This window comes from Cucurbita moschata, unplaced genomic scaffold (genome assembly GCF_002738365.1).
Source record: "Cucurbita moschata cultivar Rifu unplaced genomic scaffold, Cmos_1.0 Cmo_Scf00046, whole genome shotgun sequence".
Lineage (NCBI taxonomy): Eukaryota > Viridiplantae > Streptophyta > Magnoliopsida > Cucurbitales > Cucurbitaceae > Cucurbita > Cucurbita moschata.
Window position 1 is genome coordinate 89,065 of NW_019268562.1, and position 20,750 is coordinate 109,814.

The following is a 20,750-nucleotide window of genomic DNA, read 5'->3' on the forward strand; positions in this document are numbered from 1 at the left end:
GGTGGGCTCGTAAACATACCCCCTGGGCCTGACTTGGTCGGGCACAACGTGTTACACGTAGCCGGACACCACAGAATAGAAAAGGGCTTGCATGATATCATGGCGAACATAAATATCGTATTTCATTTTTTCGTAACATAAAGGAGAAGAATCCCGATGCACGTGACATACATATATGCATGAGGTCCCTTAACATATCTAACATGACATTACACAGTGCTAGTATCGCATTTACGTTTCTTACATCACATGGCGTCTCACATGACATGGCATATTACATAACATGAAAGTACATTCCAGTTGCATGAACATCTCATGACATGACTCGATAATTCTACGTGTATCTATGACATCGATCAACATATTCATGGCATATAATACTAATATCTCATTCATAACTTCACATAACATAAATAGTCAACAGTCAACATAATTCATACATCACATAGCATACACAATCTACCGCCAACACAATCTATACATCACATAATCATATCACATAAATATGGTGCATGCAGGGGCCACAGGGCACACACCATCATACAACATGTAGTAAGCCAACTCCAATAGTAAGGTCACTTACCTCGATGGTCTTGGTTGAAGTCACTCACATCGAGGTAATCCCAGCGGTTAAATACTTCCTATGATAACCACATAAAAACTTAGGAACCTTTCATAACATACCCTAGCTAAACCTCATGTTATTTATCAAAATAAACCCCCGATCTAAGCTGTCTTTAACGTTTAGGAACCATACTGATCTCGGATGGTAAAACTAAAGAAAGAAACAGCTTCAGAAGAGCCGAAAATCTTGGAGTTGATATATTATAGTGATACCTTGCCGCTAAGCTAGTTGTCGAGCCGGCCAACTAAGCCGCCAAGTCGAGCTGCGGGAATTGACGGAACTGAGCCGATTTCGTACACGTGCGAGCCGACCCGCATTGTGTACGCGTGCGAAGCTGCCGGAGCTGCTGGGTGTGCGTCTACGGCTCGACCCTATTCCAAAAACTTTGCCTTCCTTACCCGACACGCGACGAAACTCTAGTTTCTGCCTCCTCGATTCTGGCGACGCGCCGACAATCCCACAACATCCTCATCACCGATTTCCGATGGTCAACCTTCTTTGACACAATGATCCCAAAATCAATGCCTTACTTCTACTCGATTCTTCCTCCAAAGAGCAACCCCAACGTTCCGGAGGAAAGTTTGGAGAGGAAATCATTTTCAAGGGAGGTAAAAAGTTGGGCATAGGAATATAAAAATAATCGGAAGACATTTGCATTCTAGGGTTTTAGGACAAAGAAACTCGGAGAAATAGGAATGTTTCTATTAGTAATAAAACTCGAGCACGAATCCTTCTATTTTCGGGGAGATTACATTTAATTATTTTTTTTATTTTTAGGTAACAACTTCCTTGTTGAAAATTGCACATTTTCTGGCGATAATAAATGCATAACATAATATTTTTTCATATATAGAAATAAAAATAACAATCAACCAAATAAAGCAAAAATAGAAAATATGAAACGCTATACAACATCAATGGAGAGGAGAAAGTTTTAAAAGTCGAAGGACGAATGGAAATAAGTAACAGAGGAAGAGGAACTTACAGGGGCAGAGGACGCGGAAGAGGAAGCTCAACTTTTAACAAAGCAACTGTTGAATGTTACAGGTGTCATAACTTAGGTCATTTTCAATATCAATGTCCAAAGACGAATAAGGAATTGAATTATGCAGAGCTCGAAGAAGAGCATGAAATGTTGTTAATGGCTCATATGGAAAGACATGAAGCAAAAAGAAGTGATGCTTGGTTCTTAGATTCTGGTTGCTCAAACCATATGTGTGAAAGTGAAGGTATGTTTTCAAGCTTAGACAACACTTTTTCCTACATTTTCAAGCTTGGAAATAATACAAGTATGAAAGTTACGGGAAATGGTGTAGTGAAATTAACTTTGCATGAGGTTCATTACACTCTTAGTAATGTGTATTGGGTACCTGAACTAAAAAATAATCTCTTGAGCGTTGGACAACTACAAGAAAAAGGAGTAGCAGTGTTGTTCAAAGATGGTGTATATAGTAGAGTCAATTATGAGCTCAAATTGGCTGTTTATTTTGCATACTGAACCATCTACCGCAACAAATGAAGGAAGATGCCTCCAAGTTTCAAATACGGATCAGTCAACACTTTGGCACCATTGTTATGGTCATCTCAGCTACAAAGGCTTGTGCACCTTGAAACACAAACACATGGTGAAAGGCCTGCCGCAAATTGTAGCTCCAAACACCACCTGTGAGACATGTATGAAAGGCAAGCAACATTGGACTCCATTTTAAAAAATGGGTAAATAGAGAGCAACGAAAAAATTGGGTCTTGTTCATGCATATCTGTGGTCCAATTTCACCAGCTTCAAGTGGTCAGAAAAAGTACTTGTTGTGTACTTTATAGATGATTTTTCAAGGAAGGCATGGAGTTATTTTCTTGGAGAAAAAATAAAAAACATTTTATCATTTCAAATGTTTTAGAGCAATGGTGAAAAATGAAATTGGAATGCCTATAAAATGTTTTAGGACAGATAGAGGAGGAGAATTCAACTATGCATAATTAGAAGATTTTTGCAAACAACATGGAGTGAAGAGACAATTGACCACAACCTATACCCCACAGCAAAATGGAGTGGCCGAACGCAAAAATTGCACTGTAATGAACTTGGTAAGAGCTATGCTGATAGAGAAGAAAGTGCCTAAAAATTTATGGCCTGAAGCAGTCAAGTGGACAATTCACATTTTGAATCGATCATCCACTCTGGCAGTAAAAGACATAACACCAGAAGAGGCTTGGAGCGGAGTGAAACTATCAGTAGATTATTTTAGAGTTTTTGGATGTGTGGAACATGTCCATATTCCAGATGCCAAGAAAAGCAAACTTGAAGATAAAAGTGTAACATGTGTTTTATTTGGAGTTAGTAGCATATCCAAAGACTATAGAATGTTTGATCCAACCACAAATAAAACTATAGTAAGTCGTAATGTAGCTTTCGAGGAAGATCGTGAATGGGATTGAAATTTTTTTTTAAAGGTGAAACAAAATTAGACTGGGAGAAAATATTAAAATTGTTGAGAACACAGCTGAAGAATGAGAAGTCCTGGAGGAAATGACTAAACTGGTTGCTGAAACAATTGAGCCAGTTGCTGAAAACAAACAAGGGGAAATCATGGAAGAAACGACTGAACCGGTTGCTGAAACAATTAAACCAGTTGCTGAAAACAATTTTCCAGTAGCTGTTGCACCATATTTGACAATAAGGGAGGGGAAAAATCGACATCCACTTGTCTGGTTAGCAGATTATAATTCCGGTAAAGGTTTATCTGAAGAGGATGAAGAAAATATGGCATTCTTGATGATTTCAGATCATGTGAATTTTGAGGAAGCTGTCCAAAGCCCAAAATGGAGATTGGCTATGGATGAAAAAATGAAATCCATTGAAAAAAATGAAACAGTCGGGAGAAGTTGATAAATACAAAGGAAGATTGGTTGTAAAAGGCAATACACAAGAGCATGAAATTGATTATACGAAATTGTATGCACTTGTGGCCAGAATGGATACTGTGAGAATGATCATTGCTTTTGCAGCCCAAAAAGGTTGGAAACGTTAGATGTCAAATCAACTTTTTTATATGGTGAGTTAAAAGAATATATTTTTGTTGAACCAAAAGGCGATGAGAAAAAGGGAGGTGAGGAGATGGTGTACAAACTCCAAAATGCTCTCTTCAGATTAAAACAAACACCTAGAACCTGGTTTAGTCGAATAGAATCTTACTTCATCAAGGAATGATTCAAAAGCAGTTCCAATGAGCAGACACTCTTCATCAAGAAGAAGGGAGCTAAAAGGGTTTTAAGTGACTATGCCTGAGACATGGAAGATAACAAGAGTACTTCAAGCTATGTGTTTATGATGAGTGGAGGAGCAGTAGCTTGGTCTTCTCGTAAGCAGCCTATAGTCACCTTATCAACCCCAAAAGCTGAGTTTGTTGTTGCTAGTGTTTGTGCATGTCAAGCTCTTTGGATGAGGAGGATACTTAAAGAGATTTACCACTCTCAAATAGAAGGAACAAAGCTAATGTGCGATAATACTTCAACTATTAAGCTATCCAAAAAAATCCAATTCTACATGGACGTTCCAAACACATAAGAGTAAGATTTTACTTTCTTAGAGATCTCACAAAAGAAGGAACCATTAATTTATTATTTTGTGGTACCTGAAATCAACTTGCTTATTTGTTGACAAAGCATCTAAAATTACATTTCGAAAGTTGCGTGAAGAACTTGGTGTGCATAGTTTTTTTTTTTTTTTTCCCTGACTTGAACTAATATCATCTCTCCAAACTTCAATTTTTTATGATTCTGGCTTAGTTATTTTTCTGTCAAAACCTAACACAAGAAAGATTAATCCTGTCAAGTTTGAATGATTCTAAACATGCAATCTAAACTACGTAGAATTGCAACGAAACTTAACTCTGGCTAAAACATAGCAAAAATTCTCTTTTACTACATTTTCCAACTTTTCTTTATAAAGATAACATACATGTCTTTATATAGACTCAAAATGAAACATTTTACCTTCCGTGAGACATTACAAGAGTTTGTAACCTTCATAACCTAACCTAAAAATAAATTAAAAGCCTTAGAACCTAAAATACATTTATTTAACACCATAAATCTAGATTTTAATCATCTATCATAAATTTGTAACCATCTATTTTGAATGAAGCTGCATTTGATGTGTCTTGAAACCGTTATTGCATAAATGAGACTTGATTCTTCTTAATGTGAATTTGATTGCAACTTGAGTTCAGCTTTAATAGAACTCGACTTTATCTTGTGGTAATTTGAACATTATTCACAACTTCTCTCAAGTTCATATTGTATAATTGAGATGCCTTGATCATATCGGGATCTCTCTTTCATGCTTTGCTACCATGAAATTCTTACAGATCTCCGAGAAAGGTGTGGTGTCATACTAGTCACCATATTCTTCGGAGACAACGTAACCCTTTAAAGTACAAATGACCATTCCTCAAATGTCAATTTCAATTGGTATCTTCTTCCTACACCATATCGTTTTTGCAACAACATTTAATGTCAATGAATATAACCGATTGATGGTCATCTTCATCTTAGCAATCAATCCTCTTCCGGAGTCGTAAAATCTCAAATTCATTATTTTGACCCATGCCCTTTTTCTTGCCATTGACCAATACAAGCAAGTTGGCCTTCAAATTAGAAATATAAAATACATTAGAAATTGACCCTACAAAGCCATTTATAGTCTTCATACCTATTACTCATTTTCCAATTACTTAGGGTGTTGTATTATTATCGTGACAAAGCAGTAATACAAAACCTTTCATCAAAAGATGAGAAGAATTATTTAAGAACATATCAAATGGTTGTTGCATTCAAAGTCTACGACTCACATACCTTGGTCTCCACCTTCATTGATGGAATGACATCAACAAACTTTCTTTTTTTCTTTTTTTCGCAAAGTTGAACTGATATGCTTTCTCCTTTTTCAACCTGGTGTTGCATTCATTCTTCTAATGTCCAAGATGTCTATATTTGTAGCATTCCACCTTAAACTTGTCAAAATGCCCCTTACGTTGATTGTCATGTCATTATTGTCAGATATAGTCAAAGACAATAATGACAATAAAGACAAGGGACATTTTGTTGAATCTAACATGAATTTGCAAACATCTTTGCTTCTTCCTCGATTGCCTCTTCCACGACCTCTGCTTTTTCCTTGTTCTACCTCTGGAGCTTGAAGCTTCGCCTGGCGTGGATATCTTTAGGGTTATCATCTTCTCTATTACACTTATGTGATTGAGCTTCTACTCATGCACTAACAGGGAGATTTAAAGTTCATCAATTTGCATCTCCTCAACATTGTTTGATTCTTCCATAATCAAATGGAACATACCATCAATAATTGAGTCACCTTGCATCCTCGTTCTATTTACAAGACCCATTACTTCACCAATATAGTCATTCACTAGAAACGTATGAAGCTATGCACACTTCACTCACATCAAAACTTGGTACTTCCTCTTAATTAAATCCTAGATCTCCTTGAACATCTTTTTCTAAAGCATCGTTTCTAAGATAGTTTGATCAATGGATTGAAACGAGTAGTTATTGACATTTAGGTCCTTAAACTTCAATGTTGCCAACCATTGATGTTGAATGGTTGTGAGTACCTCATCTTCTCTTGGCTCTTCATAGCTCGTCTCCACCATATTAAAGAACTCCTCTGATCTTAAGAAATTTTCCATCAACATCACCCCATGATCATAGTGACCCTCAAGTCTCGAGATAGCAGATTGAACAAAGTTATGAACTTTTCTTTCTGTTGCAAGATTGCTCGGATACCAGTTATTTGACAGAATTATATTCTACATTTTCTCCACCAAGTGCGAACATATTTTCATCTATTTAAAAACATGCACCTAATTAAACTTCATTTATGTATAAACCTAATACATCTAATTAAGAATGCATTTACTAATTTATTATCAATTAATTAATCTTCATGTATCTATGTATCTAATCATAAGCATATATGTACCTACAAGTGACTTTTATGGATAATTTTTCCAAACCGAATCTAAAACGAGTTCAACTATGGGTTGACATCAATTTTTTTTATTTTTTATTTACTGTTATTCAAATTTATGGTGTCTTGAAATCATTATAAAATAAAAGGGAAAGAGATCACAAATATATTTTCAAATATTACTTATGTAAGCAATGGAAAACAGTTTTTTGAAAAGAATAACTTAAAAAAGATAGTTACCGGTAGCAAATGTTGTCCTCTTTATAAAGAGAGGAACCTTTCGGACTTCTCCTCTTTTAGGTTTTTCCTTTCCGACTTTCTCTCAAAGTTTTTAAAACGTGTCTGTTTGGGAGAGGTTTTCAGACCCTTATAAAGAATGTTTTGTTATCCTCTCTAACCAATGTGGGATCTAGCAATCTACCTCCTTTCAGGGCCCAACGTCCTTGCCGATACTCGTTCCCTTCTCCAATCAATCTGGGACCTCTCAATCCACCCCCTTTCAGAGCTCAGTGTCCTTGTTGGCACACCACCTTGTGTCCACCCCCCTTCGGAACTCAACCTCCTTGCTGACACATCGCCCGATGTCTTGCTCTGATACTATTTGTAACAGCCCAAGTCTACTACTAACAGATATTATCCTCTTTGAGTTTCCCCTATTGAACTTCCTCTCAAGGTTTTTAAAATGTGTCGGTAAGGGAGAGGTTTCCATGCCTTATAAAAAGTGTTTCGTTCTCTTTCCCAATCGACGTGGGATTTTACACAAGTACAACTCCAGAATCACCGACTAAAATTCAAAGATTAGGGACCTTGTTCCTCATCAACACAAAATTCAAAGTCATGAATAATGTTTAACTTGTTAGTGACAGTATCCTGTTGATTGTAAAACGTCAATATATGAACACCAACCAAAGGCGTTGCCAAACCCTTAATCTAAATCTCAGAGAAAGACGAGAAGAAATCAAAATTTACTTCAAAAGCACAGGAAATTGTAAAGAAGAACTAAAAATCATACAACAGAGTGGGAAGGGTTGCTTGGGGTCTTCTAGTACAAAAGGATTGAATGATAAGGTAATAAATGAATGGGTTGAATGGGTTGAATGTTGAACTTGAAATTTGGGGACAGCTTTGAATACATTCAATTACTTTGTGAACTACTTTTTGATTTGGAATCTGCAGAATGTCTTCATGTTGTGAGAATGCAATGATTTATCAATAATGCCTTAAATGAAATTATTGATTTTGAAAAACGATTCCGAGGGTTCATAACTCCTGTTACGTGTCCATGTGTGCTATTAGGACCCATTTAATATGGGTGCCCTCACTTGGTATTAAAGGGTAGTGTGAAAGCTTTTATATTAGCCAAAAGCATTAAAGCATCACTAGCTTACGTTTTGACTCAAGTAGTAGGAAAAATGTGAAATAATCTTAGGTGACCGATAGTAAAGTAGTATCGTGGGGGAAGGGTGAAAAGAACCTCCATTGAAGAGTGAAATAGAACATGAAACCGTAAACTTCCAAGCATTGAGAAGTAAACAAGACTCTAACCGTGTGCCTCATAGGCAGTGGCTCAAGCGGTAGCGAATGAAATAAGTATGTAGTCCTAAAAAAAAAATAGTGATGCATGATCAACAATTTGATTCGAATACTTTCATCAACTAAATTGTTAAAAATACCTTGAAACGACTCGACCTATACCATTTTGTTAAAAAATGACATCTCCACTGGTGTATCGAATGAATTCAAGAGCATATAAGACGTATATGTTTAAACTATGTAACATGATAATTTGGCAGACATTCAAGTTGTTCACTAAAAAATTAACCGATGGGTGTCAGTCAAATTGTAGATTTGAATTACAAACGCTTGTATCGTCTCCTCAAGCTTTTCATTTCAATGTGTCAAATCAAAAGGGTAAATTCCTATGGAGGTAAGTAAATGATGTTTCCCTACAAATGGATCCAAGAATACACACCTATGATCTAACAACATCAATGAGGATCGACAATCTTGTCTGTGAAAGAATTACAAAAAAGTTTAACTTACCAAGTCCCAAATGAATCGTTAAATTAAGCAAGTTTCTTTGCTCGACCGCTCGATGGAGCACCATCGTCTTTTTTCGACCCTGATGCCTCAGGCTTCCTAGCCCAAGCCGGGGCTCGATCAGGCTCATATCTATAATCATAGAACAGTTCCTCACCAGCACTGATTCTTTCCTTGGCAAAGATGCCAACCCGGTGATCTCCTGCAACCATGATGACCTGAAATAGACGATCAGCGGTTGAATAGAGGCATTATGGAATTATTAGCAGTTTGGATGAAAAGATGCATTGAACGCATATGTACCTTAGCATAGCAGTTTGGAACTGGAGAATGATTGGCAAATTTTAATTTATCACCCTTTCTGTACGCATCAAGAACAAACTAAACAAAGCATACAAAAAGTCTGGTTAGAACTTGCATTAAAAAGTAGATTATCCTCATGTTATACAACTAAGTGTTGGAACAAAAACATGCCTGGTCATTCAAATTGAACAGAAACGACGAGTTTTCACGATCATATATTTTTCCCCGTTTATCGGCCTCCCTATGAGAAATTAACTCCCCAGTATACTCGCCGAGATATTCGTGTTTGCCAACACTATTCTGGAGATGGCAACAAAATTTAGCAAGCAAGCAGCATTAGAAAATAAGTTTATGATAGGTTGAACTTGAGGTTACCTTTAAAAATGCTCCCCAACCAGATATATCAGATCTTCCAAGTAACACCTACAAATTGGAGTCAAGAAACTATGTCACATTAAACTCTCATCACACAATAACAAACTATACCAAATCGCTACAAGGGTACAAAAGTCCCAGAGTTTAAAGCCATAAACGTCGTGAAAAACTTTCCGAAATAGAATTAACTATAGAGAAGTACAAAGAAAACGCTATTTCCTTACAGAAACCCAAAAAACGATTGAATTTGACATTATCTAATACCACCACCTATACAATCATAACCAGACAATGGACCCAAGGTTCGGGTTAGTTGTTCAATATGAGAAACACATACCTTCCTTGAACCAACTAAAAAACGTTCCAGCAATCCGCTCAATACATTATACGCAATTCCAAAGAGAAACGGAGAAACATGATCCCCTTGTAATTGGGAATTATGTATCAACAACGCATCCCTCCATCCATTTCATCCCGCTTTACCAAAATCCCTTTCCTTTCATCATGTATTGCATACACTTCCCTGAATAATGATTTTCACCCAATATCATTTATTGCAAGGCCAATACAATGTGTATCAATTCTTGCTCGAGTATAATTCTGATAAGTTGGAGGCAAAGCCTGAACAAAAAGCTAATGGTGGTTGATTTTTCATCAAGACCACCCCAACCCAACGCTTGGTGCATCAGATTTGAGGATAAGAGGTTGGATGAAACCAAGGAGAGCTAAAATAATAATCTTGCTAAAATAATAGTCTTCGGAAATTGTAAGATCTTTCGCACAAGAAGGGGTTGATCCGTATCATCTTGACTAGGTTCTGATTTCTCTATTTTTTTAATAATACCTAGTTGGGTTCTTTTCCTACCCGTATTGAATAGAACATGTTGAGACAAATCTTCTTCATGTAAAACCTGGTTTATTTAGATCAGAAAAATCGTACGATTTTATGAAATCGTGTGCTATAGCTCGAATCCTAGTCAATCCTATTTACGATAGGAGAAGTTGACAATTGAATCCAATTTTGCACATTATTTTCATTTTTGTATCTGTAATAGTGTGAAAAGTAGGAAGGCCCAATTCCAAGTTGTTCAAGAACAGTGGCGTTGAGTTTCTCGCCCCTTTGCCTTAGGATTAGTCAGTTCTATTTCTCAATGAGAGCAAGAGAAGAGATATAACTCAGCGGTAGAGTGTCGCCTTGACGTGGCGGAAGTCATCGGTTCGAGCCTAATTATCCCTAAACCCAATGTGAGTTTTTCTATTTTTACTTGCTCCCTCACCGTGATCGAATGAGAATGGATAAGAGGCTTGTGGGATTGACGTGAGGGGGTGGGGATGGCTATATTTCTGGGAGTGAACTCAGGCGAATATGAAGCGCATGGATACAAGTTATGCCTTGGAATGAAAGACAATTTCGAATTAGCTTTATCTACGAACAAGGAAGCTATAAGTAATACAACTATGAATCTCATGGAGAGTTCGATCCTGGTTCAGGATGAACACGATGACATGCTTAACACATGCAAGTCGGACGGGAAGTGGTGTTTTCCAGTGGCGGACAGGTGAGTAACGCGTAAGAACCTACCCTTGGGAGGGGAACAACAGCTGGAAACGGCTGCTAATACCCCGTACACTGAAGAGCAAAAGGAGGAATATGCCCGAGGAGGGGTTCACATCTGATTAGCTAGTTGGTGAGGCAATAGCTTACCAAGGCGATGATCAGTAGCTAGTCCGAGAGGATGATCAACCACACTGGAACTGAGACACGACCCAGACTCCTACGGGAGGCAGCAGTGGGGAATTTTCCGCAATGGGCGAAAGCCTGACGGAGCAATGCTGCGTGGAGGTAGAAGGCCTATAGGTCGTGAACTTCTTTTCCTGGAGAAGAAGCAATGACGGTATCTGGGGAATAAGCATCGGCTAACTCTGTGCCAGCAGCCGTAGTAATACAGAGGATGCAAGCGTTGTTCGGAATGATAGGGCGTAAAGCGTCTGTAGGTGGCTTTTTAAGTCCGCCGTCAAATCCCAAGGCTCAACCCTGGACTGGCGGTGGAAACTACCAAGCTGGAGTACAGTAGGGGCAGAGGGAATTTTCGGTGGAGCGGTGAAATGCGTAGAGATTAGAAAGAACACCAATGGCGAAAGTACTTTGCTGGGCCGACACTGACACGGGTGGCTTCGTACCATAATTAACTGTAAGCTTTCGGTAACATTTAGTCATACTACAAAATACTCGAAACCTATATTTGTCTTATTCTACAGAAGATAAGAGTGCAAACTGACTAAGTGGTTACAGACCCATCAGTTTCGTCACCTCCTACAAAATTATAGGAGTCCTAGCTGAAAAACAAAGAGTACTCTCTCAAATTATTGATGAAAAGTGGCTTTTATAAAGAGTAGTCAGATTTTTTAAACCATTACGAATGCTCCTGAGGCCGTGGGAGAGTTGAAAGCTTATAATAAAGTTGATTGAGCCCATTTTATGCAATTTTGGAGAAGAAAGGCTTTGGACGTTGCTGAGGTAAGATTCATGCTTCTAGAGGCTTGAGGCAAGGAGACCCTCTTTCTCCTTTCCTCTTACATCCGTGGGAGAGCATTCAGTAGATCAGTCGGCCTTTGCATCACAAAGGGCTTTGAGGTGAAAAGCAGTCTATGCAAATTTCTCATCTTCAATAATCAAACAATACAGTGATTTTGTGTCTCCATTCTGAAGAGGTGTTTCAAAATTCATGGTGGATGTTAAATCTTTTTCTCAAGGGTTCAAGTCTTCACCTCAATATAGCCAACCGTTCCCTAATTAGGGTGAATGTTGAGATGAGAAAACAGAAGTTTTAGCCCCATGCTTGGTTGTAGAATGGAAACTTGGGCTTTTACTTATTTGGGGTTCAGGTAATCATTGTTTTTTGAACTATTGGGAGCCTATGGTGATAAGGATAATAAGGATAATGGTGTTCCACAAGTTCCAACTAAAACCTATTACACGATCCAAAGTCAACTAAAACCTATTACACGATCCAAAGTCAAGAAGATTCAACAAGTGTTCATTCTTCATTTTGTAAATTAGATGACTTGGTTCAAACATTGATTTCATGTGTTATTAGCTGATTCAAGTGAGGAAGGACCATTTGGAACTTTGGAGGTCAGGTTCAAGTTGAGTATAGAATTGACTTAATAACATTTGAGCTTGGCAAACACTTTAAAGACTTCACCTATTATTTTAGCTTTCATAAACTTAGTGTAATTTTCAGCTTTTAAATGTCACAACTAAGCATGGGCCTCTCAACTACGTCCATCAGTTCTTGTACCTGTTTAGGAATTTTAAAGGGAGGACGTTTCTTTTACTGAATAGCTATAAAAAGCCTTGAATTAAGCTTGTAAGGGCTGGCTATGAATGACTAGAACTTGTTCTCTCAAGATTGAGATTTTTTCTTAGAAATTCGAGAATAATCTTTTATCATTTTTAAGTTTCCTAACCATTCTTTTTATAGATTGCATCTGAATCATTCAATCTAGCCTTCATCAAGAGGAGGCCAGCAATCTCCTTAGTCATTTTTACTCTGTTTCTTGGCTGTAGTGGCCTTTTTCTTCCCGGATGAAATAAATGACTGAATCAAAGTTCTTCAGCAAAGTCCAAAGCCTTTCTTATCCAAAATTGCAACCTTTCACTGATCTTCGACTTTGATTAGTGAAGAATATAAGAATGAAGGATGATTAGAGGATGGCACAGAATGAGACTGATGAATAGAATATTCCAAGCTTTCACTGATCTTCGACTTTGAAGTAAATCCAACCAAATTTGTTCACTAGTCTTCTAACAATTCTGAATTAGAATTTTCAAAAACCTCTACAGCTGATGGCAAATCCTTTTGACCCTTTTCCAAGAATAAAAGAGGATATGTCTGATTAAATTTCTTTTTAATCTCTTTCACACTTAATGGCTGGTCACTGGAAACATCAAAAAGCAGAGAATCAAACTCCTCATGGCTAGCAGCCCGGGGACCCGATGAATGCTCAACTGGCGAGATTAATTGGAGAAGATCAACAAGCGTGAAGAACTCCTTTAAAACAAGGTCAAAACCGAGGACGTCACAAACTTCACCTTAGCTAACAATTCATCTACTAGTTCCTCTACTATGGGTATTATTTGTTGAGGATTGTTATACTGTTCAAGGCTTTCTAGGCCACATAGAAGTGGCAAATGCCATTCTCTTTTTCCTGCCAAGAAGAATCGAACTAGAGAATGAACCAGTACTGTTTGGTCACCTCCGCAAACATTGTCAAGCTATAACTAACTAACCCTCGTTTTCAACCTTCTGGAACTGGGGAAAAGGCAAGGGGCCACACATCAAAGTTAGATGAAAAAACTTGCTATCCAATCCCCATTTTAGATTCCATCGCTAGTTGCAAATGATCAACCTTCAGAGCCCCCCGGAGTTAGGAATCACAAAACCTGGGCCCAAGATGACATCTAAGCTACCTGTAGGTAATGGAAGGAGATTCCCAACTACTATCAAGTTAGTTGATAAAATTCACCTACTAGTCATACTCGAGCAAGGAAGTACATATTAGAAGTCAAAACTAAGAAGAAAGATTTAAGAGCTCCGCTTGGTCTCTCAGCTCCTAGACTAAAAACCCACAAGTTCCCTCGGCACCCACCACAACATTGCTAGCTATAAATAAGGCTGTCTACGCATCATCTTTCTCATCCCTGTATATTACTTTCAGTTACGACCCACATACTTTCTAAAGCACACAAATAATAAAAAAGAATTAAACTTAAACTCAGATTATTAAAACTGACCATTAGCCTCTTCATACTTAACCAACAAGAATGAGAAAAAAAAAATTACTTAGCCAAAAATAAGTTTGATCACCTAGTTCAAATCAATAACATTTATGGCGCCAATAACAGTTCAAAGGCCTAAAGATATCATCGAGTTAAAATGAACCTAAATAACGAAATAGTTAATGATTGGAGGGGGGAAAACCCATGCAGAACATGTTATTTCTTACGAAGAACAATTCATAATATGTATAGCATTTAAGTTATTGTAGCCATGAACAAGATGTGCTAAAACAGGATGCAATAAAACTGGCAACAAAAACCTTGCACTAAGTTGGATCAAAATTGTGTAAAAAGAAATGAAGAGAAACAGAAAAAATGTGATTACTCTTTGTTGTTGTTTCAGAAGAAGCTTCATGTTCCTGCACTCATAATTATCACCTCTTTGGTTGGGAACCCCAAGAGTACCATCACCACAGCTACAAAGGAAAGTTGCACATTAAGTTAATGAGCGCAGGGAAATGCACTTAATCTATGTGAAGCAAAAAGGTCATAATTAATTGATGAATGACAATACACGAAAGCAAAAAGCTGCAACAACTACCTGCAACTAAAGATTTTACAGAGATTGGCAGACACTCATCAGCTTATCATACTCGCATACAAAGTGCCTTATCATTTATTATGCTGTAAACAACATCTTAATAAACGATTGAAAAGAAACTTTGAACTCACCTGACCCAACAATTCCTACAAACATCTGGATCACATTCTCTATCTGCTGCAAAGCAAGGACATTGACGACTACGACATTGACTTTTGGCACAATGACATCCTCTAAAACGGTTCTTGCAACTCTTAGGGCACCTTTAAATGTCAGTTGAAAGATTAAAATATTAAATGGATCATTAATATGTCGTACAAAATGATTCAAATATAAAAAATAGCTATAATACAATTAGGGTAAACCAAATGAAGATCAAAGCCAATAATTATGGACGAGGACTGAAAATATATAATAACACTAAGAGAAAAAGGGAAAACCAAATTCAAATGACATCCCCATTCTTGAATGAGGAAACCATTCAATAATTGATTTCTGAATCTGGGCTCACCCACAGTACTTCTCACAACAGGTGCCATTTAAAAGACAGGCACACTGCTTTCCACAGGCAGTTTGGCAACTACATGGATTATACTGTCTGCACGGCTGATCTTTCCTTTCAGTTATTCGCTTCCGGATTGAATGGTAAGCAGCTGATTTCCAGGTATATTTCAGTCGACGAACTCTACCCCTTCTACGTAAGAATCTTGACCTTCTTCTCACCTCATTATTTCCCTGAAATTTTAAGCATTGAACTTGGTACAAAGAATGAAAAAGAAGACAGGGTGATAAAAATGGAGGATGGGAGAGGCAAACTAGAACCTATTCACCATGATTCTAGAAACCAACCTTGGCATAACCATCAAGATGAGGATTTGACCCATCACCCACTTGGCTGCAATTCTTGTTTTCAGAATAATTCATGTGTTGAAAAATTTCCCAACAGGTTTTCATCCCATTTAGTAAATTCCTAGCTATTAAGCAGCTGTATGAAAGATGAAAAGCACATAAATTACAATGAGAAATAACATACGTAAAACTCCAATTATAGTGTAAGAATATATAGATAGCCAATTGTATGTACATAACTGTTGGACTTGTCTATATCACACTGCTGGATTCATGTCCAGATTTCAAGATTAATACTTTGTGTTAAAAATTCAAGATGTTAACAAATTTTCCAGGAAACAAATAGAGGTAATTTTATTATGTACTCCTAAGCCTATAACCCCAAAGACCAGACAAGATATGCATTAGGCAAATGGGAAAAAAGAACTGTAGTAATTCCTAGAAGCCTAAAAAATGTAGGGTTAAAATAATTTCTTCACTGTTATTTCACAGGAGAAAAATCCATTGGTAAGAATCAAAATTGCTAAATGACGAACAATGCATATAGAATCGAGCCCACATGGAATAACATCAGTAAGATATGCTAAAGTTAATACAAGAAATCGTAACAGTATGCACAGACCTGTTCCTACCAAAAATCTCAATACCCTTCTCATAGAGACCTTTTTCAATAGCTTTCCAAGATTTATCCTCTGCCAAGTCCTGCTTGCATAAATTTTCATCCACACACTCTTCCATCCTTGAGTTATCATCACAACTGTCGGTCGGTAGATGAGTAATTATCTCATTTGATGAATTATTGAGTGTTTCATTCTGCTCAAATTTGTTGTATTGCTGAGTCAGGGATTCCCTCCTAGGCCTTCCCACAGTAGGAGATCTAATATTCTTACGTGAAGACGAACTAGTATCATCATTTTCTTTATATGAATTAGATTTTATTTTCACATCATTTGGACAATGGCCAACACTGGCAAGAGATTCTGACTCAGAAGCAGCCATTTTCTTCTGCTTCTTCTGCATGCAAATGAGAACACGCTCAGCAACACGCTTGCTGTTCCTTTTTGGAATTCCACCCACTCCTGTTATCTTCGAATTTGGTGGTGGCGACTGATGAATAGTATTCCCATCCTGCCTGGGTTCATTCTCTGACTCACTGCTTTCTGATATGTTCTTTGCATTTGATGAGGCACTTTCACTTTGATAGGATTTTGCCCTTCTTCGAGCAGCTTTACGAGAAGATTTCTTTTTTTTGGAGATTTGAGCACCAGTACCATCAGATGACATGGGATGCTTTTCTTCCAAGTCACTGCGATGTGGAGAGCCCCCTGTATAATTTTTGTCTGATTTCAGTACCTGTGAACAAATGTATAGACTATTGGTATAGATAATGGAAATATTGTTCAATAATTAAACCAAGTAAATGATAATAGTAAAAAGAACCAACACATACTGATCGATAGCAGAGTGGACCACAGGGTACATTTTCCTCACCTACGGGACCCCATTTAGGTTGTTTCTCAGCCTGAGTTTTTTTGTAGAACAATAACTTCCATCAGTGACAACATAATTCGTAAGATGGATACAATAAAATGTACATTCAGCCACACATATACATGATCTTTTAGCATAAACTTACAGGAAAGACAAGATCTTGGGAACAACCATGTAATCTACAATCAAATACCTGTAGCAATAAAAAGTTACCAAATGTCGAGTAAAAGACTATAAACACAACTCGGAGAAGAGCAGCTACAGAAAACTTACAAGGCAACGGCGGCAAAATAGATTGTCAAAGGAATCAAGAGCTGCATCTAGATCTTTATCAAGAAAAGTACTTGCAATATGTGAGATCTCCTCATTGATCCTATTATTAAAACACCCTACAGCCTTTTCTCCCTGCGTAAGCACTTCATATCTTGCCTGTATAAGATGTTTGACGGTGTTTCATATCTCTGTAAAGCCAGCACAAAGCAAATGGGAAACAGCTGGACCAAAGCTTACACTATGACCAGTTTTAATCAGATGAAGCAGAGAAAAGAATGCAATGTACAAGTTCACACCTGTATTTCACCAGGACTTCTAGAGAAACAACTTGCAAGTGATTCTAGCACCAGATCAGATGAACCAATTTCTTTAATGGTCATGCTGTCAAGGTATATAATAGCAAGTTATCTTCAATTTTTATATAGTTTATGCAAACAAATCGAGACTATTAGTGCATCATCCAATTGAAATGTTACATTTCAACGATGATTAGAAACAAAATTTAGTGTATGAAAATAATCAAGAACATTAATTGGAAAATCTGTCTGATAATTATTGAACACCTTCATAGAAAGAATACTTTATGATGCCTATACATATTGCAGCGAAATCAGAGACACTGGAGGAGGAAGAAAGAGAGCCTAGTGGAAAAGGAAATAATATAAGCATACAAAAAACAAGTCCAACCAAAAGAGACCAAAACTAATTACAGAAAAAGACTTTAATCCAAAAGAACAAGATCAATCTCAAAACTACATAAGGGCCTAGTGGCCGGAGCTCAAAGGGAGGCGTTGAACCCGGTCACCTTCCAAACCTGCTCACCCGATTTCTCAACCTCTTTAAAAATTCTATTATTCATGTTTAAACAAATACCCCACAAAATAACAAAGGAGTTAGCTTGCCACATAACTTTACGATTCTCCCTAGGATGGATTTGGAAGCACCTCCTGGAACAACAATCTATCACCCCTATCACGAGCCTACCACACACCAAACAAGGTCCTCCAAGGACTCTAGAAAAATTGAGCACACTGGTAGTCTCACAACAAATGAATAAGGTTCTCCTGTCTCCTACATAGAATGCAGGATTGTGGGAACATCATAACGGAAGAATGTCTTTGGACATGGTCCAAGTTACCAACTCTCCCATGTAAAACCTATCACGCAAAATCTTAAACCTTCTTTGGAATTTTAACCTGCTAAAGAGGGGAAAAATAAAGGCAACCAAGAAGGGAGAAGGGATAGACAAAATACAAAAGAAAAAGAAAATGTCAAAAGAAAAGCTCTCGAGAAAAGTCGGGGGGGGCCAAATTCGAACATCCCTTCTCCTCAAAATCACTAGAACATCTTGCAGGATAGAAAGAAGATTTGACGCATTCGTTGTCTCTCTATTAGATAAAGAATATTGAACACCTAGAAGAGTTTTATCCCCCACCAAACAATCCTCCCAAAAATAAATTTTTGAGCTTTCCCCAGCAGAGCAACGAACATACTAGAAAAAGCAAGAAATGCCACAGAAGTAGCTTTCCAAAGGTGAATGTTGAGGCCCTTCGAACCACCACCCTCAAGTCACTTGAAAGGGTAAGTGTCATATCTACTCCCAAACACCTTCAGCCACGAAAGGAAGAAGCAGCATAACCACTTTGCCACAGAAACCTTGTTACATAGCCTCAAGCTCATTCTACCGAACAAAGGAAACAAGAACAATGGGAATGTTGGTTCTCCTAGAACTATTAGCTTCATTGCCACCTCCCACTTGATTAGGTGGGACCTTTCTACCTCATCAACCCCTTCTCAAAAAAAAAAAAAAAAAAAAAGAAAAAACTCCTTATTCTCTCAATTATGATGGCCATCAGTTGGTCAATGCCAATTTTCAATACAAACCGGCACTCATTTGGAGATGAATGGTTGTGGAAGGTTGTATAAACCAACCAAAACCAATGCACAACAATAGAAAGCCTATATATTTGAGAGTTCATGTCTAAGAAAGTTGTGATTCTAGCAAAGAACAGGAGGTGACAAATAAAGCTCATTGTGCATGAGAATAAGAACGAGAGACCAATTTGAGGTAAAAGAGAGCTGTGGCCAACGGCTAGGAGTCAAGACCTTCAAAAGCATGACGAAGGGGAGGGGTCAGCCTTCAATAGAGAGGAGAGAAGGAAAGGGGAAGTGATTATGTTTCAGTGAGGAAGGAGAGAGAAGGGGAGGAGCAAACCCCATGAGTGCAGATTGGTCAACATTGAATGAGGAGAGAAAAGGGTAATAAATGCATGCTCATCAAGGTAGAAATTAAAAGTTAAAAAAGAAATACCAAGAGGTAAAACCGGAGGCTATCACTAGATCTCCTTAAAAATACTAAATAATTTATTACAACACAAGTACGTCATTTCAATTTAAAAATATTTTTTGGGCATACTAATCGATCAACATGTCGGTTTAGCATGACATACACTTGACATGTTGATCGGGTTTGGCAAAATACATTTGACAAAAGTCTTCACATCCAAAATAATGTTTTCTTTACGTTTCTTGTAAAAGATACTTTATAATTGTATAGACAACACTTGCCAGTGAAACCTAAATATATCATTTTATTGGCATGTCTGAATACAGTCAATTTGTTTATACCAACCGAAGTATATAATCTTCAGATTCCACAAAATCTCTCTTTTCCTCTTCATCCTCGATTGCTTCTTCCTCACTGTCACTGCAAATGAGGGCTTCTCCTCCACTTTGATCATAATAAATTCTCCTTCGACCAACCACAGATTGATCTTCAGTCATTCTCTGATTTCTGCACCAGTGTCACCAAATATTAATGAAACAAGTAGTTCTTGTTTTGGACTAAATTTTACACACAAGGCAGAAATTATTGGCTCCACAAATATCAAAGATACTGTAATGCAAAAACAATGCATCCCAAATAGGAAGTGAATTAATAATATAGTTTCATTCAACCACCAAACATTGGCCTACTAATTAAAAACGCAAGCACTAAATTAGATATTGTTCAAGTCAGGGTTCAAGCAAGGGTATCCTAAAACCCAAGATAGAATCTATCGTACAAGCTTCACATAGTTCAATGTACATGTAAATGTTGCCTAGATAGGTGGTCACTATGAGTTTTTAGTTCATTCCCCTAAAGTCCGTTTAACTTTTTTCACATACCCAAGTGCAAACACCAACGATTATAACAAAAAATATATTTTAACAAATACATTTCCACTAAATGAGGATAAATAAGATTCTTATACAAGCTAAAATCATTTGTCGTAAGAAAAAAATAGATCAAGACAAAAAAAAAATACAAAATATGGTTCATTTGATGTAATCCAAGCCCATTTATCTCAACTCCTGATTGTTTAGCAAAAAAAAGAAAAGAAAGAAAAAAAAAAAAAAAAAAAAAAAAAAAAAAAAAAAAAAA

At 37.3% G+C, this 20,750-nt stretch overlaps 1 protein-coding gene across 3 annotated transcripts in view; it reads right to left on the reverse strand.

Moving 5' to 3' along the window:
* Positions 1-8,421: 8,421 nt before the first annotated feature.
* Positions 8,422-20,750, reverse strand: part of LOC111434802 (histone-lysine N-methyltransferase CLF-like) — a 14,987-nt gene continuing 2,658 nt past the window's right edge. For all 3 annotated transcript variants that reach the window (XM_023072182.1, XM_023072183.1, XM_023072184.1), the window contains 14 exons: positions 19,959-20,120; positions 17,623-17,707; positions 17,327-17,482; positions 17,199-17,246; positions 17,013-17,084; positions 16,185-16,915; positions 15,563-15,698; positions 15,225-15,448; positions 14,845-14,976; positions 14,498-14,588; positions 9,330-9,377; positions 9,126-9,254; positions 8,955-9,032; positions 8,422-8,869 (listed from right to left, as the gene is read on the reverse strand). In XM_023072182.1, coding sequence (XP_022927950.1) covers positions 8,678-8,869; positions 8,955-9,032; positions 9,126-9,254; positions 9,330-9,377; positions 14,498-14,588; positions 14,845-14,976; positions 15,225-15,448; positions 15,563-15,698; positions 16,185-16,915; positions 17,013-17,084; positions 17,199-17,246; positions 17,327-17,482; positions 17,623-17,707; positions 19,959-20,120 — 2,284 coding nt within the window. In that variant the 3' untranslated portion in view covers positions 8,422-8,677. The remainder of the gene's footprint in view (positions 8,870-8,954; positions 9,033-9,125; positions 9,255-9,329; positions 9,378-14,497; positions 14,589-14,844; positions 14,977-15,224; positions 15,449-15,562; positions 15,699-16,184; positions 16,916-17,012; positions 17,085-17,198; positions 17,247-17,326; positions 17,483-17,622; positions 17,708-19,958; positions 20,121-20,750) is intronic.